We start from the raw sequence: 25,667 nt of genomic DNA, 5'->3' as shown, positions 1-25,667 counted from the left end.
AACCCTCATGGAAAGACTATCCAGGGCTTGGAGGCACCGTCAATATTCTTGTCGAGCATAGCAAGATTGAAAGTTCAAAAGTCATGAAAACTGATCCCCCCCCCCAAAAAAAACACTTCGGTTGGCATAAAGTATTTTTGCAACACGCGGCCAAGCTTGGTCAGAAGGATCACCCGACCAACAATAGGAGCTGAATACCGAACCATATAAATCACCCATTCAAAAAGCGAGTAACAACTCAAACATAAGTCGATAGCGCTTGACCAACTGTATTTGCTTATTTTGAGAAAAGGGCATATTTTCTTTGGCAATTGAAACGACCCGTTGTCACCTGACGCAACAGCAGCAGATATTCCCGACTGTATTTGCTTATTTTAATTCCTCTTGCTCCACCGAACCAAACCAAACCATCCCTGAAGCCTACTCAGAAAACTTTTAGTTTTAAAAATGCATCCTCTCTTAGTGGAATCTAGATTTCCTTTGCATACTTCTTGAAACAATGATGTTTTTCCTTTGCATTTTGTATCGACGGTACCAGAACAGAACACAAGGCATCCTATTCTGGTGGTATCTACATTTTTGTTTGCACCTTTCGAGAAACTTGTTCCTCTATGAGGTCCAAATGAACACCCTTCGAGAAACGCTTCTGAGCATTTTCCTTTGTGCTATGTACCGACTGCACAAATAAAGAAGACAGTAATTTTCCTTTGCATTTCCCTGGCACGGTGGTATTTGTTTATTATAGAATGCAACATCTATTTCTCATTTCACATCTTGTGTGCTAAAATTAAAATGTACACATCGCTTAAGTTATTTACATAAATAGTACCCCATTTACAATTTCTCATGTGTCCACATTAGTTTCAATTGAAATATAAGTTGCAAAACTATGCTTGTAACCTCAAACATTTTTTAAAAATGTCTATCAACTCGTTTTTTAGCTTCGGGATTTTTAAAATAATAATGCCATTTTTTTTAAACTGATTGATTAAATAGGTTCCTTTTTTAACATTAATAATGTCATTATATTTGTAGAATTAGGACCTTGTGTTTTACAACCAGCGAGGTCAGTGGATCACGTATCTCACGTCCTGTGTAACGCGAGATCCTTCTTATTTGGATTTTATTTGATTTAAAGCATCGCGCCTTTCCAATATACCTCGTGTCTTGGGAAACGTGAGGTCCATCGCGTACTCGCTTCGAGAGGGATGCAAGGATTGTTATAAATAAGTGCCCATTTTTTAATGTTTCCTAAATTGGTCAAAGCAAAATTCAAAAAAATGTATTTTAATAATGTCGAAATCCTTAGACAAGTGTTAACAAAAATTCTACGCCATGTTGTTTCTAACTCCATCGTCGATTGCGTCAACACGCAGTTGAGTTGTAAGAGTTTTCATGAAGCTGATGATCAGAATTACATTTTCCAAAACATTTTGATGAAAAATTTTAGCATTGTGCCGCGGTATCAACCCGAGAAGATGATTCACCAATGATGTCTTGCTACTAATAATCCTGAAGCTTTATATAGAGAATGCATGTTTTATTTCTTTTTAGTGGAATAAATTCGGACTTCAATCTACATTGTTTGAAGCAAGTGACATATAGAGGTAACATCAATGCCATATATGTCTATGGCCTTATTCTAGTTTGTTCTAGGGGCGAATTGAGGGATGAGGGACTTCGAATCGTGAGAGCTCTTGATCTCACGAAAATAATTTTAGTAGTTCGTCCGGAGATGAATCCGTTTTTACATTTACAGTCTTGGTATCAACACTACATTGCCTTCCCTGAACAAATCAAAGACTACAATTGCCTTACCAACTGTGTGTGTAATTCAAACCTCCAACATTGGTACGGATATTATGACAATTTATGTATTTGTTATGCTTCTTGTTTTTGAAACCATGAAGTAAGTTTGTTTCATCCGTTGTAAGTGTCTGTCATGTTCAATATTACTAGTGTCTATTTATAACAATCTACTTTTTAAAAATTTTATTACCTTAATTTATATATTCAAAATATAAAGTTGAGTTGATTTTTTATATATTCAAAATTATAATATTATGAATCAAGTTGATTTTATAGTTATTATATACTTAGGTTGAATCAAGTTGAATTGGATTTTATAGTTATGTTTAAATTTAATTGTAAAAATTTATAATATTATGATATTATTTGATTCTAATTTAAATGATTTTTTTATAACTATGTACAATACATATATATTGTTTCTATTCTTTTCATATCTGATACATATGCCATACAGAGTCAAGAGACTCGACTCAAACATGAAAATCAATCCACTAATTACTAAAAGATTTAAATTATTCAAGTTGTATTTTACAACTCGATTTGAATTTAACTTTTTTATTCGTGTTGCGTTTATGAAATTATAACTCGAAGTCAATTCGATTCGAATTCTTGAGACAAGTCGAAAAAATCGGTTTTTTGAGTCTAGTTTTGCTCATCCCTAAGTGGATTGATTTCACGTTCAAATCGAGTCTCCTAAATTGGAATCAATTAGTACCATATAATTATAAATGTTTATAATTAAATTTAAATAAAAATTGAATAACTTGATTCAACTTTAAAAATTTTAAATAAAATTAAAATTATAAAATAAAACTTATTAACTTAATTTTTTTAACTTAACTTGAAATTTTTTTCGAGTCGAATTATTTGAGTTTCTATGCCAATTTTATTATAATTATTTTAGTATTATGATAAAGATTGATTTCAAATTTTCGACTTTCTCTAACTATATAATATATATATTCCATATTCTTTTTCACATTATAATGTTATTTAATATATCAAATACAATATAAAATTATAAAATTTATTCAAATATTATATTTTCCTTTATTTTGAGGGTAAAATATTGATGAGTATAAAAGATCAAGGAATTAATGGGAAGAAAGAATTTGCAAACAATTGTAGTAAAAAAAAACTAAATTGAGTAAAAAGCAATATTAAGGGTCTAAATAAAAAAAAGAGTACATTTTGAAAGAAAAAAAATTATCATCTTCAATGGATATGTCGTTTATAGGTAATTCTTTTATGAGGTTTTCTTCTTTTTGTTTCAGGATTATCGCCAGAGAAGTGGGCAGATTCCAGCATTTGGAGAGTGGGACTATGACAATGAGTTGCCTATAACTCAGTACTTCGAATGTGCTAGACAAGCTGGTTTGATTCGGTTCAGCTCTTCGTCTGGTGAATCCAATCCTTATGTTTCTCCCCACGACTTGTATCAAGTCGATTCAAGGAGACGTTCTTCTGAACTCCCTCCTTCTACAAAGGTCAGTTTGCTCTTCTTCAACCCTTTTTATGGAAAAATTTCAGCGATTTCATATTTTAGTACAGTGTGGGGACAGAGACAAGTAAAGCACTAATCTGTCTTCAAACTCTTTCTGGGAACTTCTCCATTGAAACTTTTCCAGGAATCTATCTAGGAATCCTGCATTTTTATATCCCATAGCTTATATGTGAAGTTGGGGTGATTCTGCTGACGGTTCGCTAACAGACGACGAGACAAAATACAATATTCAATGTTTATAGGTTAATGATAAAAGTGAAAATATAATGTGACAATTAGGAACAAAATATATTAAACGTTATGATAATATAACGGTTACAATTAAGAATAAAAAATGGACCAACGAAATAAAACAGTAACAAATTAAGTTTAGAGAGAGAAATGTCATTCACCTTCCTTAACCAGCTTTTTCATCAACCCATTTTCCACAATCTCTTCTTCTTCCATGTTGCTGCCTTTCGGGAGTTTGGAGCCACCTTCAATGGAGTTTCTTTTTCCTCAAGATTAAATGATGAGAAAACTCAAGAAAAAAAAAAACTGATTTGACTCAGGCGTCGTGGATTCACCGTTCAACCATCGAATTGGATGATGCAAGGTATGATGAGGACAACCACGATAAACTTATGAAGACGAAGAAGAAAGAGAAAAAAAAAACATATTCTTGGGTGTAACCAAATTTGTTATCTCTATGTATATCATTCCCCATTCTAAATTTGTTACCGTCCTTATTTTGTTGATCCAATTTTAAAAGTTGAGTAACATTTTTGTTATCACGACTTATAATATTTTCGACTTTCAACTTAATTTCTTATCATCGATATTTAATTTGACCCATTTTACATATAACGTTAACGTTTCCATATGCTTAACATTTTTCCCTTTTATCATTAACCTGTAACCGCTCTAATCGGTCTCTTGTTTATTAGCCTTGTTTTATCGGCTGCACATCAGAATCACCAGTATTATTAGTGTGCTGTATTTACCAATCGCAAGGTTTTATGTTACAATAAATTTTTGAAGGATAAACGTATTTGTAAAATTTTAAAAGATAAAAATAATTTTTAATAAAAAAATATCTGAAATATATTAAAAATTTAAAAATTTTAGCCACTCCACCCGCTCTCGATCCATTCGTGATGTATCATATATGTTGATAATATTGGATGGTGGACGGTGGCATACAGCAGGTAAGCGAAAGGGAGAAGAAGGTGGGAGGGAGAGTCTGTGACGTGACCGAACAACAACCAACGAAATATCACTGTACACGAGAAATAGCAAGCAGCTTAAATACGACGACGTTCCTGTCAGTCCAAAGAGAGTGGTTGTTCGACCTCCCATACCTGTTGATGAAGATCTCTACAAAATCCCCCCTCAGCTCCTTCACTCTTCCAAGCGAGTAAGTCCATATTTTTTAGGGTAAACTACAGATTTATTCCTTCAATTATTCATATAGTTTCATTTTAGTCACCTAAATATTCATGTAAGATTTTGATAATTGAGGAACTAAAAGGAACTCAAATGAATGGTTGTGTGATTAAATACAAAGTTCACTATTATTTTTATAAAGGCTGATATATTAATGAATTGAGATAATGTTGATTTTTTATTTTTATTTCTTATGTTTAGGTTTTTCTTACATGGTTGTTTGTAATGTAATGCAGAAGAAGATGCGACGATTTTTTTCTTGCTTGGTGCCCAGCGTGTGCAACATGAAGCTCTTAAGAGCGGAAGGAAATGATCTTTATATAGAGAGGAAAAAGATGTGTAGTTTTGTCTAATTATTTTTCCACATTTGTTTCACCAAAAAAATGTTTGACTAAACAGACCTTGTTATGAGAAATAGTTAACTGCCAAAGTTATTCTTTTTGTCCCTTTATCTTTTATAACATTTGTTTTTTAATTAAGATATTTTTCATAAACGGTCCATCAAAGAGTATAATAAAATTTAAACCATATTCAAAATATAAGTGCAGAACAATATAGGGTAAACATGTTTAATACCCAAATTATCAATTTTTGTTTTGTTTGATCATTCAACTACTTTTTTTCAAACTCATACTTAAAGTTGTATTTTGGTTACCTATTGTTAAAAATTATTGAAGTGACATTTAAAAAAATCAAGACATGACATTAGTCACACGCTAACATCATCCTTAGTTTATTAACAGTATGTGATTAAAATGAAACTAAACGTAATATTTTATATGATTTTGAAACAACTAAATAGTTGAATGACCAAAATAGAACAAAACTGATAGTTGAGTTACTAAACTTGTAGTTTACCCAAATATAAGACATGGGCTGTGTAATTAATTGAAAAAAAAACTCAAATAATAGAGGGTTATAATTCACTTACGCAAGAACAGACAAACTTATCTCAGTGGTTAAAAGAATTATTGTTGTTCCTAGAGATTATGTGTTCAATCACCAATATTTATAGTAGGATAACTGAGCGTTTATTTTCAAATAGTTAAAAGTATTTAAAACATGTATTATTTTATAATCAAATTAACTTAATAAAAAATATTGACTTAAAAAAAATGAGACCTTCTCGTGTTGAACGTAGTTCTGCCACCGCTTGCACTTTTATAATTATAAATTACTGATTAGCTATAGACTTTAAATGTTTGAATCGAAATTAAATAATATTTAACATTGACGTGAAAGTTAAAAAAAACATTTTTTTTATCTAACATATAATTGTTCTTTTTATTTTCTTATCTCATCTGCTTTATCAAATTTAGCTTCTTTTTTTTTGGTTTACATATAATCGTTTTCGTTTAACGTATCGTATGGGTATTTGAAACACACACGAATTTATTTTATTATTGTTTATTATTTCACCGGGATTAGATTTTTTGTTACCCCTCTCTTTCTCTCTCTCTCTTTTGAATTAATTACCTAATATCTGATTTATTGACAAATTATTTTAGATCAGCTACTGCAGAGGTAAGGGCGACTATCACAATCCAATTTGTTCTATTCGCAAATGTCATTGTTTGAACTCATGACCTTGTGTAAGGAATCTAGTGCCTCATCCTACAAGACCAACTGGTTGTTTAAAATCTATTACTTTTAAGATTTTGTGATTTTATTCGATTTGAGAAATTTAAAGTGTTTGTTTAAATTTTTGTATGATGAGAAGCAGGGATGAACCTAGGTAGGAGCGGTTACCCTCTAAAAATATAAAATTAATATATATTTTAGATTATTTCTATGTATTTTCTATTGAAAATCTTTTTCGTCCCCTAAAATTTTATTCACCCCTAAAATTTTATAAGTTCGAGTTCATCCCATCTAACATAAAATATTACGTTTGTCCCTTATGATGAGAATCATTCTTTAAAATTAGCATAATCAGGGTTACTCCTGGGCTAGGACATGAGAGACGCCCTCTTAAGACCCACAAATTAAAAAAAATAGCATAATATTTTTCTTTAATTTTTTTATAAACTTTTTTAAAAAATGTAAAATAAAATTATGGGGTCCATTAATTTATTAAAGTGTAATTTGTTATAATTTAATATTAATATTAATATTAATAGATTGTTCAATTTCTCATACAACTCTAATTTAATATTTCTTTTCCAAAATTAAAAAAATCCAATTAAATTTTTTTAGTTCGAGTATTTTCAAATTTCTACCATCAATTCATCAAATCATTTTACCAATTTTCCATATCAATCGAAAATTTTATTAACATTATTTTTTCTCTTCAAAATTCAATGGGAGGAAACATTAAATATAATTAGCATGTTTCTTTTATCTTCCATATTTCACAATTCCTTTGAAAATTTTACTCACACGTTTTAATTTCTCATATTTCTCACAAATATGAATTCACAATTTTTTGTAATCAATTGTGTTGCTTGAATCATATTGAAGTTAAAATTTTAAGTAGATCATGTTTTCAAATTATTTCTTTTGATTCTTTATATATTTCCAAATTCTAGATAATATCGTTCTTTTATTTCCAAATGCTTTATTATGTTTTGAGAAAAATATGTTGGAAAATATTTATGTTGACACTATTATCAATGATATTATATCAAGAAATGCTCAAAGACAATTTTTTATAAGTATTTATATGCTTAAATATTTTTTTGATATTTTTGATATTGTAATGAATTACTATTTGTTTAATATTTTTTTGGTACTATAGCATTTAGGTTAGGAGTAGATCCCTAGTCCAGAGTCAAGGCATACCTAAGATCCAATTGGGATTTACAGATTGCCCATCAAAAATGACGGTGGTAGGATTCAAACTTAACCTTAAAAGCTCATATTTCTGAATCCTAACCACTTGTGCCAACACTAGTTGGCTACTATTTGTTTAATTTAATAAAAAAATAATATAAATTTTATATTACACATTTCTTAAATTTCTTTTTAAATTAGAAGTCCATTTTTTATTTTCGTCCCAAACTAAAAACTAATCAAGACCGGCCCTATTCATAATATTAAAACGTTGATTTTTTAGATGAGTTTTCATCGATTTTAAATAAACTTCATAAAAGATGAAATTGAAAAAAATAATGAAGAGATAAATACAAACATTTTGATATATATATTTTTGAATGACTGAGTAAAATCTATTATAGACTATTCAGCTAGGCAAAGTTGTTACAGTGGCGTTGAGTTGTTCCTGCAGTAGGTCGTGATTGGCATTGGTGGTTCTGTAAATATGTGGAATACGAAGGGAAAGGGATGGTCCCGTGCCAGTTTCGCCTGCTACAGTATTTCCTTCTCGGGGTATATGATTAAAGCGTAGCTCCCACTCCCGGTTCATCAGTTCTGGCATATGCGGCTCCATGGAAGAGATGCGAGTGGTGCTGGTTCCTTTGTTTAGCATTGTCCATACATCTTTGTTATCTGTTTCGACAATTAATCGACGTAATCCCATAAATTCCCCAAAGTTGTGCATCCACCATTGAGCAAATTCCCACAACTTCGGGAAATCCTTTTATCCGTATGCCTTGTTCATTCCGGATTACTCCACCACAAGCTGTCGGTCCTTTCCTATTAGTTTGTTGTGCAGCCTTTCCCACTGCCACTCCCCTTCATGGATTGGACGGTTTGTGAGTTTGGTGCTGCATGGCACACATTCCATCCATCCGATTATGGTTTAGTGGTTCAAGATCCCCTAGTCAAGGATCCTTCCAGAAGTCTACCTTTGATCCATCTCCGATATTCCATACCATCCCTTCCCTAACTTCGCCCCACACTGTGCAAGTTTCTTTTCACGATCGGCACAATCTCGTCGCATTATTGTTTTCGGGACTGTTTCTGTCATCTTGTACATTGATCTTAATACTTAACCCCAAAGGTGTTTCCAGCCAGTATAAATGATATAGTTGCCCACCCCAATAGCCAATCATGGACCTTTTTAATCAAATAACCGTATCTGTTAAGTATCTGATTAGTTAGGTTGTTAGAAGTTTGTTATAGGCAATTTTCGTTGTAGTTAGTTTCTTCAGCTTGTATATATATTTGGGTGTACCTTGTATTTGATTATTGAGAAATGAAGTGAAAATTCTTTATACTATTTTTTACTTTTTAACATGGCATCAACTGATAATTTTTTCAGGTTTGCTATTTCGTTAGTGGGCTTTCAACATTTCCTTTGTTGATTTTTGGCCCATCTTTCATTTTTCTTTCTGATAAGGTTCTGTTGGTGCCCTAATTTTCTCTTTTGCTGTTCCGTTGTTTTCCTTTGTTCTCTCCACCATGCCTTCCACGATTGAGGGGATTTTACTCAATCCCAATAGTCTTTTGTTTTTACATCTTTCAGATACTCCTGGATCGCTGCTCGTCTGACATCAATTGGTTCGATCTGAGAATTATAATGTGTGGAGCCATTCGATGCAAATCGCTCTTTGGCTAAAAACAAGTCCGATTTTGTGGATGGATGTTGACAACGGGAAGATTAGGAGTTGGAGCTACGCACTCAGTGGAATTGTTGCAACGCCATTGTTCTCTCCTGGATCCTTAATACCTTGAGCAAGGAGTTGTCGACTGAAATTGTTTTTGCGTCAAGCGCTGCGCTCGTTTGGGAAGGCTTGAGGGAACACTTCAACAAGATCGATGTGACAAAGATTTTTTATCTTCATCGTGAGACAACTACTTTAACTCAAGGTGATTCATCGATCTCTAGTTATTTTAATGGTTTGAAACTGTTATGGGATGAACATAGAACCTTAGTTCCTTTCGCTTCCTATCAATGTGAGGAAGCTCATCTGAATCTGAGGCATGTTTTGCAGTTGTTTCAGTTTCTTATGGGGCTCAACGAATCCTATTATGCTATACGAATCCTACCAGAATCAACCCTATTCAATGGTCATTCAGGAAGAATCGCATCGATTTTTCACTGTTTCTAATTCAAGAACTATGTTTACTAATGATGTTTCTCGCCAACGTTTCATGGGAAATTGTGATCATTTTCATGTTCGTGGCCACAATAAAGAGTCCTGCTATTGACTCACTGGGTTTCCCCTCGATTTCAAGTTCGACAGGAAGAAAGTTTCTCAGGTTGCCTTATCTCTTGATCATGCTAATGCTGATGTTTCCTCGATCTCTCCTATGAGTCACGACTCTTTTTCGACTGCACATGTCTTCACCAAGGATCAGTATAATCAGCTTTTGGCATTGTTGAACAAAGGGCCTTCTCATGAACCTGCAGTTAATATGGTATGTATTGTTTCTCGAGATTCTTTGAGTGCTAAAATGGTGGATTGGGTCTTGGATACCGGTGCTAAAAATCACATATTGTCTGATTTTTCTGCCCTGAATAACCCTGTTGCTTGTCCCTCTATTTCCCGCTTTGTTCATCTACCAAATGATAATATTTCTCCAATTACGCACACTGGTTCAGTTTCCTTTGATCATGTTTGTAACCTCATAACATTTTGTTTGTTCGAATTTTCAATCATAATATTTCAATCTCGAAGTTACTCGTGATCTTGGATGTGTTGTCATTTTCTATCTCGATTTTTTATGTTATGCAGGACCTCTCTACTGGAAGGATGAGGCAGATTGGTAGACAGTGTGGTGGTCTTTACGTGTTCAAGTCTTCATCTAAGGGTCTTGCTTCGGGTTTGCCTTCTTCCCATTTTCCATTTGAAAATAATAACATCTCTTCACGTATGACCTATGTTGTTAATAAAACAAATATATGGCATGCTCGTTTAGGGCATGCCCTTTTGCCTCAATTGCATCATTTGCCTTATCTTCAAAATACTAAGCTTGATTTGATTGTCTTAAAAATTGTTTGATTCCTATGGCTAGATAGTGTAGAAGTCATTTTCCTGTCAGTACCTCAAGGTCTCAAAAGCCTTTTTCTCTTCTTCATGTTGATCTTTGGGAACCTTATAGAATTTCCACCCATAGTGGCCACATATTTCTTACCATAGTGGATAATTGTACTAGAGTCTTGTGGGTTTACTTGTTGAAATTAAGACTGATCATTGTTACTTTTTGTAATTTTTTTTGCTCTCCTTAAAACTCAGTTTTTGGCAAGTGTTAGTATCATCGTAGTGATAATGGGAATAGTTTTTTAACTCTAAGTAGTCCATTGTTTTTTTCTCTTGGGATGTTTCACCAAAGTTCATGTGTTTACACATCACAACAAAATGGTATGGTGTGGTTGAACGTAAGCATAGACATCTTCGGAAGTTGCTAGGGCTTTTTGGTTCCATTTTAAGTTCCTGTTAAATTTTAGGGTGAATGCATTTAACTGCTTGCTACATTATTAATCATTTATCTTCTTCATTCTTAATTGAAATCACCTCTTGAAGCTTATTTAGCAAAAAACCTTCTTATTCACATTTACGGGTATTTAGTTGTCTTTGTTTTGCTACTGTTCTTAATAACAAAAATAAATTGGCTTCTAGGGTCATTCTTGCTGTGTTCATGGGGTATTCTAATACTAAAAAGGGCATGTCTTGTTTACTGGAAACTAAGCAGTTTTTTGTTAATCAAGATGTATCTTTCAGGGAAAATGTTTTTCCTTTTCACGAGTCCTCTCAGTCTGCTCCGCTTCTTTTCCCTTCTCAGCCTTATGTTTCTGATTCAGATTATTTGGTTATTCCTCATGCTACCACATAATTTTCTTATTCTTTGTTATGGATGATCAATTATCTTTTTCATTCCATTCTCCTTCTCTTATTTTACAATCTCCCTCGTTTCAGTCTTCTCCTGTTTCAACAAGTATTCCCACTGCGCTAGATGTTCCTTCTGAATTATTGTTGAGACATTTTTCCCTAGGTATTATTCTATTACCCTTGAGTTACATGTTCTCGTAAGTCTTCTAGGGTTTCCAAACCACTCTCTTGGCTACAGGATTCGTATGTTCTTACCAATCTATCTACCTTCTAGTTCAGTCTTTGTTTCGTTTTCTTATTCGCATGTACCTGTTAAAACACAAGCTTTTATTTTTTTCCTCTTGAATTGTTGAGCCTAAATCTTTTTCTGAAGCTATGCTTAACCCTTTATGGAAAACTCTATGCACAAGGAAATTCAGGATCTAGAGTCTAACAATACTTGGGTTGTAGTTCCTTTACCTCAAGGGAAGGTTCCAATTGTTGCAAATGGGTCTATAAAGTCAAGCGTAAGGCTTCTGGTGAGGTGGAGAGGTAAAAAGCTCGTTTGGCGGCTAAGGGTTATGTAGAATTCAGAGTAATTCTCTGTAATTTCTTATTCTTTTCAATATGACAGATTACATATTTATATACAAAATATCTCTAAAGTAGGAAACTCTAAGAAAGGAAAAATAATAATCCTGGATATGATCCCTTAAAATAAGGGATTGTAGAAATCTATTTACAAAATCCCCCTCAAGCTGGAGAATATACATTGTATAATCCCAGCTTGAATAGGAATTTATTGAAAACAGGCTTGGCAAAGCCTTAGTAAGAATGTCTGCAACTTGTTCTTGAAGGAATGAAGGAAGTGTGTGGCTGTCTTTTGTTAACTTGATCAGCAATAAAGTGCCTATCAATCTCAACATGCTTTGTCCGATCATGTTGAACTGGGTTCTTGGCAATTTGAATAGCAGATTGATTATCACACAAAACTTTAAAGTGATTCTCTTGATTAGTGACAAGTTCTTTCAGTAGTTTAAGTAGCTAAATTCCTTCGCATATTCCCAATGCTAGTGCTTTAAATTCAGCTTCAACACTACTTCTTGAAACGATAGATTGTTTCTTACTTCTCTAAGTTGTAAGGTTTTCCCAAACAAAGGTGCAATAGCCACTAGTAAATCTCCTTTCAGTAAGGTCTCCGGTCCAACTAGAATCTATAAAGATCTTAACAGTTCTGTCTTCTGTCTTCTTAAACATTAAACCGTGTCCTGGAGTTTTCTTCAAGTACATTGAGAATTCTATTTGATGCTGCCATATGCTCTTCAGTAGGATTAGTCATGTGTTGACTTATCACATTTATAGGAAATGTTATATCTGGCCTTGTCAAGGATAAATAAATTAGTTTCCCAACTAATCTTTGAAATTTCTCTTTGTCTACCAAGGACCCATATTCTTTGTTAAATTTCAAGCTTGCCTCCATTGGTGTATCAATCGGCTTACAACCAAGAAAACCAGTTTCTTTGAGTAAATCAAGTACATATTTTCTTTGGTTGATCACAAGTCCTTCTTTTGACCTTGCCACCTCCATTCCTAGGAAATACCTTAGCTTTCCCAAGTCCTTGGTTTCGAATTCCTTATTTAATAACTTCTTCAAATTGCAAATCTATTCTTCATCATCTCCGGTAAGAATTATGTCGTCCACGTACACAATAAGGATAGCTTTCTTATTTGTAGAAGGTACCTTGATGAAAAGAGTGTGATCGGCGAGGGATTGCTTGTAGCCGTTTTTTAGGATGACTTTAGTGAACCTCTCGAATCAAGCTCTGGGTGATTGTTTTAACCCGTATAGAGACTTGTTGAGCTTGCACACATTGTTACTTCCTTCAACACACTTTAAGCCAGGTGGCAACTTCATATAGACTTCTTCTTCTAGCTTGCCATTAAGAAAAGCGTTTTTTACATCAAGTTAGTATAATTTCCAATCGCAATTTACAACCAAACTTAGGAGTACTCGAACAGTATTCAGCTTCGCCACAGGTGCAAAAGTTTCTGTGAAATCTATCCCATATGTTTGTGTAAAGCCTCTGGCCACTAGTCTTGCTTTGTGTCGTTGGATGCTACCATTAAAGATCCATTTACATTAAAGATCCATTTACAGCCAACAGCTTTTTTTTCTTGAGGAAGGTCCGTAGCAGTCCAAGTAACATTTTTCTCCAGTGCACAAATTTCCTCTTCAACAGCCCTTCTCCATTTTGAATCCTTTAGAGCTTCAGCTATGCTTGTGGGAACCTGTTCTCTATCCAAGTTTGCTGTAAATGCTTGAAAAGACGGCATCAATGAATTATAACCAGCAAATTTTTCAATAAGATGCTTGGTGCACTATCTAACCCCTTTTCTAATAGCAATAGGGAAGTCATCTAGAGTAGGGGAAGTGGACTTACTGATTTTTTCTTCTATTTCGGCAGCTGGACCCAAATCCAATTCTCGGCAAGCATCAGATTGCAAAACAACCTCAAGAATATGTTTTCTTTTCCTTGTATAGAAACGGAGCTGTTTGATTGGTGTTGTTTGTGGAATATTTTGAATGGGAGTAGGTGTATTTTCAGGAAGGGTATTTAAAGTGGGTATGGGTGAAGTAATGATAGGTACTACCGGTGGATCAATGAGAGTAGTTACAGGTGACAAATCTGTAGGTAAGGACAAAATTGGTGGCAATTCTGAAGGTTGAGAATGAAGAGGAGGAGATACCTGATGTGGCTGAAAATCCTTCCATGTCTCCCCCTGAATTTCAGCCTGAGTGAAATAGGGATCCTGCTTATAAAATGTTATATCCATAGTGGTAAAAAATCGTTTTGAAGGAGAATGGTAGTATTTATAACCCTTCTTAAGTGAAGAATACCCAACCAGTACACACTTTAATGATTTAGGATCTAACTTGGACTTATTAGGAGCAATGTTTTGGATAAAAACAGTACAACCAAATATTTTAAGTGGAAGAATGGAGGAGATAGGTTTAAAATGGGGAAAGTATTGCAGAAATATAGATTGAGGTGTTTGAAATTGTAAAACCTTACTAGGCATTTGATTAATTAAATATGTGGCAGTTAATAGGCTTCCCCCCACAAATATTTTGGAACATTGGTGGTAAATAGAAGAGAACGAGTAACTTCAAGGAGGTATCTATTTTTTCTTTCGGCAATACCGTTTTGTTGTGGGGTGTCAACACAAGAACTAATCTGAACTATGCCCTTTCCCTGAAAAACGCACCCAAAGACTTAGCAAAAATTCACTGCCATTATCAGATTTAAAGAGCTGAATTTAGACCCAAATTGAGTGAGAACCATGTTATAAAATTGGGTGAAAACACCTGCAGTTTCAGATTTATCTTTTAGCAAATAAGTCTAAGTTATCCTACTATGATCATCAATGAAAGTGATAAACCACTTACAATTATCAGCATTCTTCACCTGAGAAGGACCCCAAATATCATTGTGGATCAAAGCAAAAGGGTGAGAAGGCTTATATGTAGAAGGAGAATAAGTTGATTTAGTATGTTTGGCAAGAGAGCAAACTTTGCAAGAAAAAGAATTTGGCCTTTTATGAATGAATAGAGCAGGAAAAACTTTTGCAAGATAGTGAAAACTAGGATGACCTAAACGATAGTGCCATAACATAAAATTATTAACTTTTTCTAAAGCGGTGAAAGATTTCGTTATTTTGGTTTTAGTAGAGGCAGGAAGAATGTAGAGACCATTCTGCAAGCTGGCCTTACTAATCATCTTCTTCGAGTTCAGTGCCTGCAAAGTACAATTAATATCATTAAAAATTATAAAGCAGTGCAAGTCGGTGGAAAGTTTACTAACGGAAACGAGATTGCAAGCCAGATTTGGTATGAAGAAGACATTTTTAAGTACAATCTAGTCAGTGAGAATAACAGTGCCATGTCCTTCTATTTTGCACAAAGAACCATCAGCCGTTTTGACAGCTTTACCAAAGTTTGGAAAAAATTGCAAAACAAATCTTTATTACCAGTCATATGATCCGTAGCACCAGAATCGAGGATCCAATTAGGGGACGACTGGGAGGAGAAAAAAACTGTAGCATGAGGTTTACCTTCTGGTTCTTTCATGACCATATTACCTTCTGATTGAGTAGCAGAACCAGAAAATTTTTTTGGATTTGAAGTGATCTCCGGAGTAGGAGAAGAAGTTGTGGACATCATCTAGATTGGAAAGAAACCGTAACCTAAGCTGATACCATGTAGAATTCAAAGTAATTCTCTGTAATTTCTTATTCTTTTCAATATGGCAGATTACATATTTATATACAAAATATCTCTCTAAAGTAACAAACTCTAAGAAAGGAAAAATAATAATCTTAGGATATGATCCCTTAAAATAAGGGATTGTAGAAATCTATTTACAAAATCATATCTCTATAGGAATGGTAACAAATCATATCTCTATAGGAATGGTAACAAATCATCTCTATAATTCCTACAGGTTATAATCAACGCTAGAGTATTGATTATCTTGATACCTTTAGTCCTGTTACTAAAATGGTCAATATTCGTACAATTATTGCTATTGCTTCTTTGAATAATTGGTTTTTATGTCAAATGAATGTCTACAATGCCTTTTTGCAAGGAGACTTACATGAGGAGATTTTACATGAATTGCCTCAAGGGTTTTGTATCTAGGGGGAGAACATGGTGTGTCGGCTACAAAAGTCTTTATATGGGTTGAAGCAGGCATCTTGACAATGGAATATTTGATTAACCGAGGCATTGTTGAAGGAGGGTTATAAGCAAAGCAAACGTGATTATTCCTTGTTCACTAAAAGACAATAAGGAAAAATAGTGGTAATGGTCATCTGTGTAGATGACTTATTAATAGCTGGGAATGCTGTAGAAATGATCACTGATTTGAAACACATTTTGAACAAAAACTTCAAAATCAAAGACTTGGGTGAGCTGAGATATTTACTTGAAATTGTATTGTTGAGATCTAAGGAAGGAATTTTGCTAAACCAAAGAAAGTATGCACTAGAACTATTTGGTGAAATTGGTTTTGGTGAAGCAAAGCTGAGTTCAACTCCTTTAGAGCAGAATTTAAAGCTAATGACTGTAGAATTTGATAAAACATTGCAGCAGCATAGTGAAGATATTCTGCTAGAAGGCAAAATGTGGTTTCAAAGGCTTATTGGTAGACTGATTTATCTAACAAATACGAGACTAGACATTATGTATGTTGTCATTATCTTAGTCAATTTATGCATTAACCAAAATAGTCTCACTTGGATGCTTCATTACGAAGTGTGAGATACATCAAGAAGAATCTGGGACAGGGGTTGCTATTGAAGGCGTCGGGTTAAAACCAAATGGAAGCTTATTGTGATTCTGACTGGGCAGCATGCCAAGTAACAAGAAAGTCAAGTACAGGCTTCTGTATTAAGCTTGGAGATTCTTTAATCTCATGGAAGTCGAAGAAGCAATGTACAGTAGCGAGATCTTCTGCTGAGGCAGAGTACAGAGGAATGGCTGCAACTGCAGTAGAAATTGTTTGGTTGACTGGTTTACTTGCTGAAATTGGTTTAACAAATAAGAAGCCTATGAAATTGTATTGCGATAGCAAGACAATGATACAAATAGCGGTGAATCCAGTGTTTCATGAAAGAACAAAACACAGAGATAGATTGTCACTTCATCAGGGGGAAAAAATCCAAGAAGGGCTTATTTCGACCGAGTATCTTCCTACTGGCAGGCAATCAGCCGATGTTTCGACAAAGGCGTTAGGAAGACATCAGCATGAATTTTTACTTTCAAAGCTAGGGGTTAAAAATATTTTTACCCACCAGCTCGAGGGGAAGTGTTAAGTTTTTGACTAGTTAGGTTGTTATAGACAGTTCGCATTGTAGGTAGTTTCTTCAGCTTGTATATATATTTGGGTGTACCTTGTATTCAATTATTGAGAAATGAAGTGAAAATTCTTCAGACTAATTTTTACTTTTTAACAGTATCTCATGTTACTCTTTGGTGGAATAATAGAACCCCGAGGTATCAACCAAGGTTGTAAACTTGTGAGAATTGGAAATCTTTACTAATTTCAATTTGGATTTGTCACTCTTTGGAATAATATATTTATTTTGGTAAGGTTGACTTTATGTCCAAAGCTTTCACAAAATTTTTAGATTACTCTCTAGATGAGGACTGATTATGATAATTTAGGGTTTAGGGTATGCTTCAGCGAATGGTACGAGATCGTCAACAAAAAGTAGATGAAACAAAGTAGGGCCATTCCGAGACAGTTTGATTCTCTATCACAGGGTTTTTCAAAATGAATTTTTATTGCCATCCATCTTACCTTGCCTTTCTTGTTTCGCATTGAGCGGATGACTTCTTGGGCAATTAATATATTGTATGTTATACTCCTCCCCGAGACAAAGCTTAAAAGACATTTTGATATTTAACTTTATGTGAACAACAATCAACAAGTGACAATCGAAGGATAACTATACTAAAAAGAGTACAAGATCTTCTCTGAAAAGAAGAAAATAATTAGGGGTAAGTGTTCGATTGAGTCGAGTTAATTTTTTTAGTTATTTAAGTTGACGGGTCATTTTATAACTCAAATTTGATTTGAAACTTTTTGAGTTAAGTTGTTCTAGTTTCTGTTTAAATTTAATTTTAAATATTTATAATATTATGATACTATTTGATTCCAATTTAAATCGGTTTCTATAACTATATACAATATATATATATATATATATATATATATATATTTCTTCATATTTTTCATATGTGATATACATATATTTTATAGAATCGATAGACTCAACTCAAACATGAAAATTAATCCACTAATTACTAAAACTAAAGAGATATTCGAGTTATATTTTATAACTCGAATTGCATTTGAATTTTTTTGAGTTGAATCGAGTTTATAAAATTACAACTCGAAATCAGTTCGAGATGAAATTTTGAATCAAATCGAATCAGAAAGATTAAGGTTTTTTTTAAATCAAAGTAAATTTTGTTCACCCCTAATGACAACTATGTGATCACATTATTAATGATTTAAATGTCTCATGATTAAAAAAATAGTATAATTAGCTCATTGGTATCTTTTGGGATACAAGGCATGAAGGCACATATTCCACATCCTCATCATCATTGATGGAAAATATTGCTTCAGAGTATGGATTTCTGGGTATAAGTTGAATGCTATATAATAATTTCGTTTCAGTTCAATTTTTAATATAAGATAAATCGAACTGTATTTTATGATTTTTTTTTAAAAAAATTAAAATTAAAACCAAAATCAAATAGTATAAAAATCATGATTTTTGGTTTGGTTTTGTGATTTTTTACTGTATAATTTAAAAGATTGATCGAGGAAGGCGGGGTGCAATTGTTCCCTTAGAAATTTAAAATTATCATATATTTTAGATTTTTTTCTATGTATTTTCTATTGAAAATATGTTTTCGTCCCCCTCAAATTTTATAAGTTCGTCATTTCTTGAAATTTTAGAAATCTGCCCCCTAACATGAAAGTTAGGTTTGTCCTTGATTAATTTTGAAACTCAACATTCAAGTAAAACAAATTTAAAGCTTTAACTCAGTAAAACATACAATTTTAAATTCATAAATAATTATTAATTTTAAGATTTTATTTATTTAAGTTTGTCTTGTAATAAATTTAAAATGAATCTATTTTGAAAAATTATTTTCTTTTAACATTTTAATTCATTTTAACTTAAAATAAATGATTTTCATATGAAAAATCGAAACCAAATAAAATTGTAAAATTAATTTTTTAAACCAAAACCAAAAATAAAAAAAATCGAATCGAATTAAACTATATAACTTGATGCAAATCAATTTTTCGATTTTCTAGAATTTATTGTTCAGCCCTAATAATATACTAGCGAGGTTACTTGCGCGCTTGCAAAGGCTGGAATTGGAATTCGATTTTAGCCACATTTTGATCCTCCATGTTTCGTAAAACTATTTTTCTTCTAGGTAAACAATGCATTTAATATCTAAGTTATTAGTTTTGGTTTATTTTAGTATATAAACTTTTAATTTTTTCAAAAGCATACTTAAAGTTTAGTTTTTGTTTCATTTTAGTACCCCTCGTAAAAAACTTAGCATGTTTACTATCTAAACTATCAGTTTTTGTCCGTTTTAGTATATAAACTTTCAATTCTATTCAAAATTCACGTTAAATTTTGAACATGATATTAAAATTAAACAAAAACTAAACTTTACGTACGATTTTGAAAAATATTTATAAGTTTATGTACTAAAATAGCTCAAAACTGATAATTTAGATATTAAACACGTAATTTACACTTTCTTCTAATAAAGGAAGTCTACCTTTTAAGATTGAAATATAGAGTGATGAATTTTGAAAGTAAACAATTCGAGATCAAATAGATAATTTTATAAATAAAAAAAGCTGAACTAAAGAAATTGCCATTGAAAGAGACCATATTATTTTACGACCAAAAGCAAAGTACACAAGAAACTTGTTTATTTCTGAATATTTCAACTAGGAATACTGAATTCAACGACAGAAACAAGTCCAACATTATCCAGAAAATAATTAGCTAGCCTACTATGTAGGTTTCATGGGGTTCAGAAATTTATTCGTCTAGTTGTTATCCCACCAGAACCGGGACTGAAGATGCTTAACGATATTCTTATCGAGCCGGAAGGCCTTGGCAAGAACATCGGGATTGATTGCCGGGTCTGAGCCGAACACTGCATTTGCAATGGTGATAACACCTGGGTTTTGGCTACTGAGACCAGCAAAGGCAACTGCATTGGTGTGCCCTATGTTGAACTGGAAGTGGATGAGGCCGACCGGGAACACGAAGACATCTCCGGGGTACAGGACTTTTGTGAAGAGACGGTTCTCCGGGTTGGATGTAACAAAGCCGACGTAAAGAGTGCCCTCCACGACGACTAGAATTTCGGTGGCACGAGGGTGGGTGTGAGGAGGGTTTAGGCCACCGTAAGGTGCATAGTCTATTCGAACAAGAGAAATGCCAAGAGTGTTCAGCCCTGGTATTTTTTCAACATTGGCTGGAGTGACCATGGATCCTACAGGGTTTGATGTATTTCCTGGAATGTTAAGCCCTGGAAGGAAAAAGTCTTCTGCGACAGCAAGCTTCGGGTCCTTGCACAACTTGCCATTTACAAAAACTGCATAAATGCAAAAATAATAATGTGTTAATACTTCACTAGTTTCGACACTTCAACTCGATCAGTCAAGACGAATATACTGCAAAGATGAAGGTTCAAAGAAAACAAAGCATTAAAGAACAAACCGCCATCTTTAGCATCATTGACTGCTACACAGAAATCCTGAAGAGGGCTGGGATCTGATGCTGAGGCAAGTTTGGAAGCCAACGCCAACAGGACTAATGCTACATGAAATCCAACACCTTTCATTGTTGTAAGCAGCAGTCTTGAACTTGATTCAATTCTTCTAAGATTTGTTGCTTTATGAGGGGTGAGAAATCTGGTTTGAGAGAATGCCAATTTATAGATTGCAGGAACTGAACAGGTCCATTATCATTCTTTAATAATTCCATTTTTAAAAGAGGGAAATAGTTAAGATTTACCAAGTCTGTAGTGATTACTGGTTTTTAAAGAAATCTGAATGAATCATTCCTCAACTACTCTGTCGCTTTATCCTCGTCGAGTTTCAGTCTTCCAATGCATGCATATTTTGCAATGGAACCGGTCGTTTTTACACACCAAATGCCCCCTTTATCTATTTAAATACTCTATTGTTAAACATCCAATTGATTAGCCTCTTGCAATGTTTAAACACACTGCCAAATGGCAAAATGTTGTGAACAGGGCCTATTGTTATCATTATTTTAATCATATCCAATGCAGCCTTGGATATCTGCTAAAGTCAACGCTCGAATGGATGATATGGATCAAGTTGTATAGAGACATATTTCGACAACAAAATTGAGTGCTTCCACGACGAAGAAACTGATGTAAGCATCCATATACAGGATGTTGGATATACAAGATGAGTCCAGGGTAGCAGTTGATGAACAATTCATATATCAGAATTTTAAAATGAGAGTGTAGACCACAACATGAAAGTTTCGTAAAAATAATTACAAAATAAAATTTTTAACATATATATTCAGACAATTTCCTTTTTAGTAAAGATGGAGTAGCCTTGCAAACTCTGTAGGTATCCATCCACTTTGCACAAGAGACTCTGTTAGCTTCAAGTTCTATTGACGCGAAGCCTGCTTCAAACTGTATGGAGATTTGCGCAACTAACACACACAACCTCCCCTAGGTGTAAAAACCCTCAGGTACATACATTTAAACTTCTTCATTCAGGTCACCTTGTTAAAGCAATGAAAAACGTCCATTTGAAATAATTGCCAGTCAAACATGACTGCCAAAGCAATGACCAATCGGCTTAGCTACCGGTGAGAAAGTTTCTTGAAAATCAACCTATAACACCCCGGATTTCGGGTTAGGAGTTTTGGCTAACCCGAGATGGGCTTTGGGACAAGTAATTTGACTTGTGGGGAAGCCTTGACCCAAAAACAAGTGAAATTGGGCTTGGATTGAGCCCAATAATGGATAAAAAGGGTATTTTAGTTTGCAGTCAAAATCAGAGGTGATAGCACGCTTGATTTCCTTTACCCTATTTTTCTTCATACCTTCGTCTTCTTCTTCTTCCTCATTTCAAGTTCTTCTCTTCCTCTAGCTCTCCCAAGTTAAAAGGTGCAACCTTTATAGAATTGCAGACTCTATACAGCATCCACAAGGTGAGAAACTTAACCTACTCATCTCAAACTTCATTTCAATACCCTTTTTGCAAGGTTTGATGATAGTTATCATAAACTATTTTGTGGGGGTTTAAGAGAGTCAGTGGATTTAGTCAACTTTCAGTGATTTCTAGGCTTAATAAATGTTTTTAAAGTCTTCTAAACTTCCACATTCATCTAGTAATCCCTTGTGCATGATTCTTGTCTAGTAAGAGAAGTTGGAGAGAGCTCCTAAGTTAGGGTAAGGAAAAACTTACATTGGGATGAGCCATTCACTTTTCCAGTAGCCTAGATACTTAGGTAACTCACTTCTAACTCCTTTATACCACATGTAGCTCATTTAGATGAGTTTTGGTAGGTTGCATAAGCTTGAAGCATGTTCCTAGTAATTGCACCATTTGAGTGTTTTCAGTATGCTTAAGACTAATTTATGATCCAAAAAATCAAATAAAACACTTAAATATCAGTTGGGGACCTCAAAAGGGCATTTGAAATATAAAACTAGGATTTTTTATGCTAAAACAGAGCACCCAGTAGCTATGGTATACAATATCGATACTGTTATTCATTTAGGTATTTAAACAATTTTAAAGGGTAGTATCGATACTCATTCTTAGAGTATCGATACCAGGGCAGGAGTATCGGTACCCCGCTTATCGATACTGGGGTATTTTTTCAAACATTAAACTAAAATTTGGTATCGATACTCTGTCGAGTATTGATACCCTAACACCAGAGTATCGATACTCATCATAGGGTATCGATACTCATCCTAGGGTATCGATACTCATCCTAGGGTATCGATACTGCCTTAACCAAACAATCCACATTAGTCAGGGGGTATCGATACCAACAGGTGGGTATCGATACCAAATGTTTAGTATCGATACTAAATTTTCAGTATCAATAGCCACGAACAGATTTGGATAAATAATCCAAAGAGAAATGGATTCATACTCGAGGTACACCATATACTCATAATATTAGCAAATAAGACTTCAAGTGAAAACAATAATAAATACCAGAACAATAGAAAAAGTAACAACTAGAGTTATATAAAACTGTCCTTGTTTGATCCTCGTGAAACAGACAGGACACCCGAGTTCCTCCTTAGCAGAATACGACAATTAGTGCATATCAAAGTTAGTGCCAAAGTACTTCAATAGTCGATTGGGCGCAGATACCCCAAGACTCAATGAAGTAAGTTAGCGGGTGTACGTTTCTGATGCAACTTCGGATCTCACCCTAAAAATAGAACAAAAAGTGATAAATGGGTACTCAATGGTCACACAAAAAATAATAATTCTTTAAAAAATAATGACAAAACTGTCTAAGTATCAGTTCATACAAACACAATTTATAACATAATCTGAATAAATCAATAATATTCATAGTCCAAATCAAACAGTGATAATCATATATTTGAATGTTATGCAAATGCTTATGCATCCACTCATACTCTTATCACACCATCCGAAGAGTGGGTTCTCCAAAACCACACTATCTACAATCAAACCACATCATAAGAAATGGGGTCTGCCACAAGGGCAGAGGCCACAAAATTCGAAAATGACATTCACCCCATCGAGTGAATGCACTTAACTTCCATCATCAAATATGTCCCAAAAAGACATGAAAATGACATACATATCTGATTAACATATATCCGAATAAAATATATCTGATGTTTGATCTGATCCGAATAATAATATTTCATAACCAAATATTCCAAAGTATATAATTCAATTCAGATAATTCAATACAATCACAGATCGTGAATTCACAACATATTTTTCAATTCTGACAAATCAACATACATCACATGACATTTAGCCAAGTCACATTTAACACCCAATTTGCACAATCTAACATGCTTCCAAATAATTTCCTATCAATCACTCAATACAAATATAACACTGAGCAGAGATAAACCTCGATAAAATAACTAACGACAGTTGATGATTTCCACGGTCAGCTTTATCAATAGGTCGAATTTAATCAACTTCTACACAAAAATAAAAAATAATTACTATTTTATCGAGGTAATGAGGTCAAACTAAATTTACTACTTTTCACTAACCCACGATCAGTTCTCAAAATTCGAGTTGGTTCAAAATTAATGGTAACGACTGAGAGCGGTAATTATGTTTCTGGTTCGATAATTCCTGCAAAATTGCAACGCCCGACTTTAGGTCCCAAAAATACGAATTCCAAATTAAAGTAATAACTAATGATGAATAAATATAATTCTAATTAGATCGAAGAACTGGCAGCAGGGTTTGGTTCGAACTAAAGGGACTATCAAAACAATGATGGTAGCACCTGTTGCTGCCCACGACTGCCAGTGACAAGCACCATGGCAGCAGCCATGGCTTGGTGGAACGACGACCTCGGCTGCCTAAAGAAAACCCAAAACGGTCGGAATGTACTCGGTAGTGGCCACCCATGGTCGAAGAAGGTAAGACACAACCTTACCATACCGGTACGACCTTCTTCACGCGTGGCTCGACCACAAAACGACCATGGACAATTGTGACACATCGAACGACGACGAGGAGGTCTTGACTTCCCCCTTTTGTGGTCTTGAACAGAGATGCACAACAAAATAGTGGGGAGAAGAGTGAAGGGGCGTGGTCGAACGACTTACCGACGATCTTTTCTGTCACAACAACGACTCAACGATGAAAAGTGAAGGAAGGAATAAGATTAGTAGCGATGGTGAAGTATCGAAAGAGAAATAGAAACAAGTACAGGAGCGACGCACGGGTGAAAAAAGACGGGTAAATGAATTGTTACTAAAAACAAATCAGTTTAATCACAGAGTTAGACCTCAAACGTTTTAGGATTCACAAGACTAGCATCATGTTTACAAAATATTCAAATCGGTCACCGAAAATAATTTAGGGGTTTAGGGAAAAATTCCCAAATCCTAGGGTTTCGATTTTAGGGGGAAAATTAGGGTGTTACAGTATTGATACTCTATAAACAATATCCATACCCAAAGAATGAGGTAAAGATACTACATAGCAACCACTTTTGACTTTTTTCTATCAGACGAACAGTGTCGATATTGTTCGTATAGAATCGATACCCTAAACCGAGACTAGCATCAAGTTTTACAAAATCTTCAAATTGATCACCAAAAATAATTTAGGGGTTTAGGGAAAATTTCCCAAATCCCAGGGTTCCGAATTTTGGGAAAATTAGGGTGTTAAAGTATCTAAACCAACTCGGGTTAACAAACACAGGAAATATTGATACTTCCCTTGTTATATTAGAAAAAACTAGTCAATCATAATTGTTGTCCTTAACCAATATCGATACTAGAGTTTCATATTATTGGTACTATTGTATAAAGTACTATCGATACTCCTAGAGTATCGATATCAATTTTGCATACTGAAATTTGAATACGATTAAAAATAACATGTAGTATCGATATTACCATGAAAGTA

General features: G+C 33.9%; 1 protein-coding gene and 2 long non-coding RNA genes across 3 annotated transcripts in view; 2 read left to right on the top strand and 1 right to left on the bottom strand.

Moving 5' to 3' along the window:
* LOC120189693 overlaps positions 1-13,826 on the top strand; it is a 28,578-nt gene extending 14,752 nt beyond the window's left edge. The window contains exon 3 of the long non-coding RNA XR_005522547.1: positions 13,816-13,826. This is a non-coding gene — a long non-coding RNA (uncharacterized LOC120189693). The remainder of the gene's footprint in view (positions 1-13,815) is intronic.
* Positions 9,024-10,518, top strand: LOC120189694. Its single transcript, XR_005522548.1, has 3 exons — positions 9,024-9,451; positions 9,577-10,003; positions 10,321-10,518. It is a non-coding gene; the product is annotated as an uncharacterized LOC120189694 (long non-coding RNA).
* Positions 13,827-19,964: 6,138 nt separating the features above from the next.
* LOC120189702 (germin-like protein subfamily 1 member 13) lies at positions 19,965-20,901 on the bottom strand. Its single transcript, XM_039192917.1, has 2 exons — positions 20,731-20,901; positions 19,965-20,605 (listed from the first exon to the last, which is right to left on the bottom strand). Exons 1-2 carry the CDS (start codon positions 20,852-20,854, stop codon positions 20,052-20,054), a joined length of 678 nt encoding a protein of 225 aa, XP_039048848.1. The 5' UTR covers positions 20,855-20,901; the 3' UTR covers positions 19,965-20,051.
* Between the last annotated feature and the right edge of the window lie 4,766 nt (positions 20,902-25,667).

This window comes from Hibiscus syriacus, unplaced genomic scaffold (genome assembly GCF_006381635.1).
Source record: "Hibiscus syriacus cultivar Baekdansim isolate YM2019G1 unplaced genomic scaffold, ASM638163v2 tig00116959_pilon, whole genome shotgun sequence".
Taxonomy (NCBI): domain Eukaryota; kingdom Viridiplantae; phylum Streptophyta; class Magnoliopsida; order Malvales; family Malvaceae; genus Hibiscus; species Hibiscus syriacus.
Note: the sequence above shows the minus strand (reverse complement) of the source record. Positions and strands in the feature narration are given on the sequence as shown.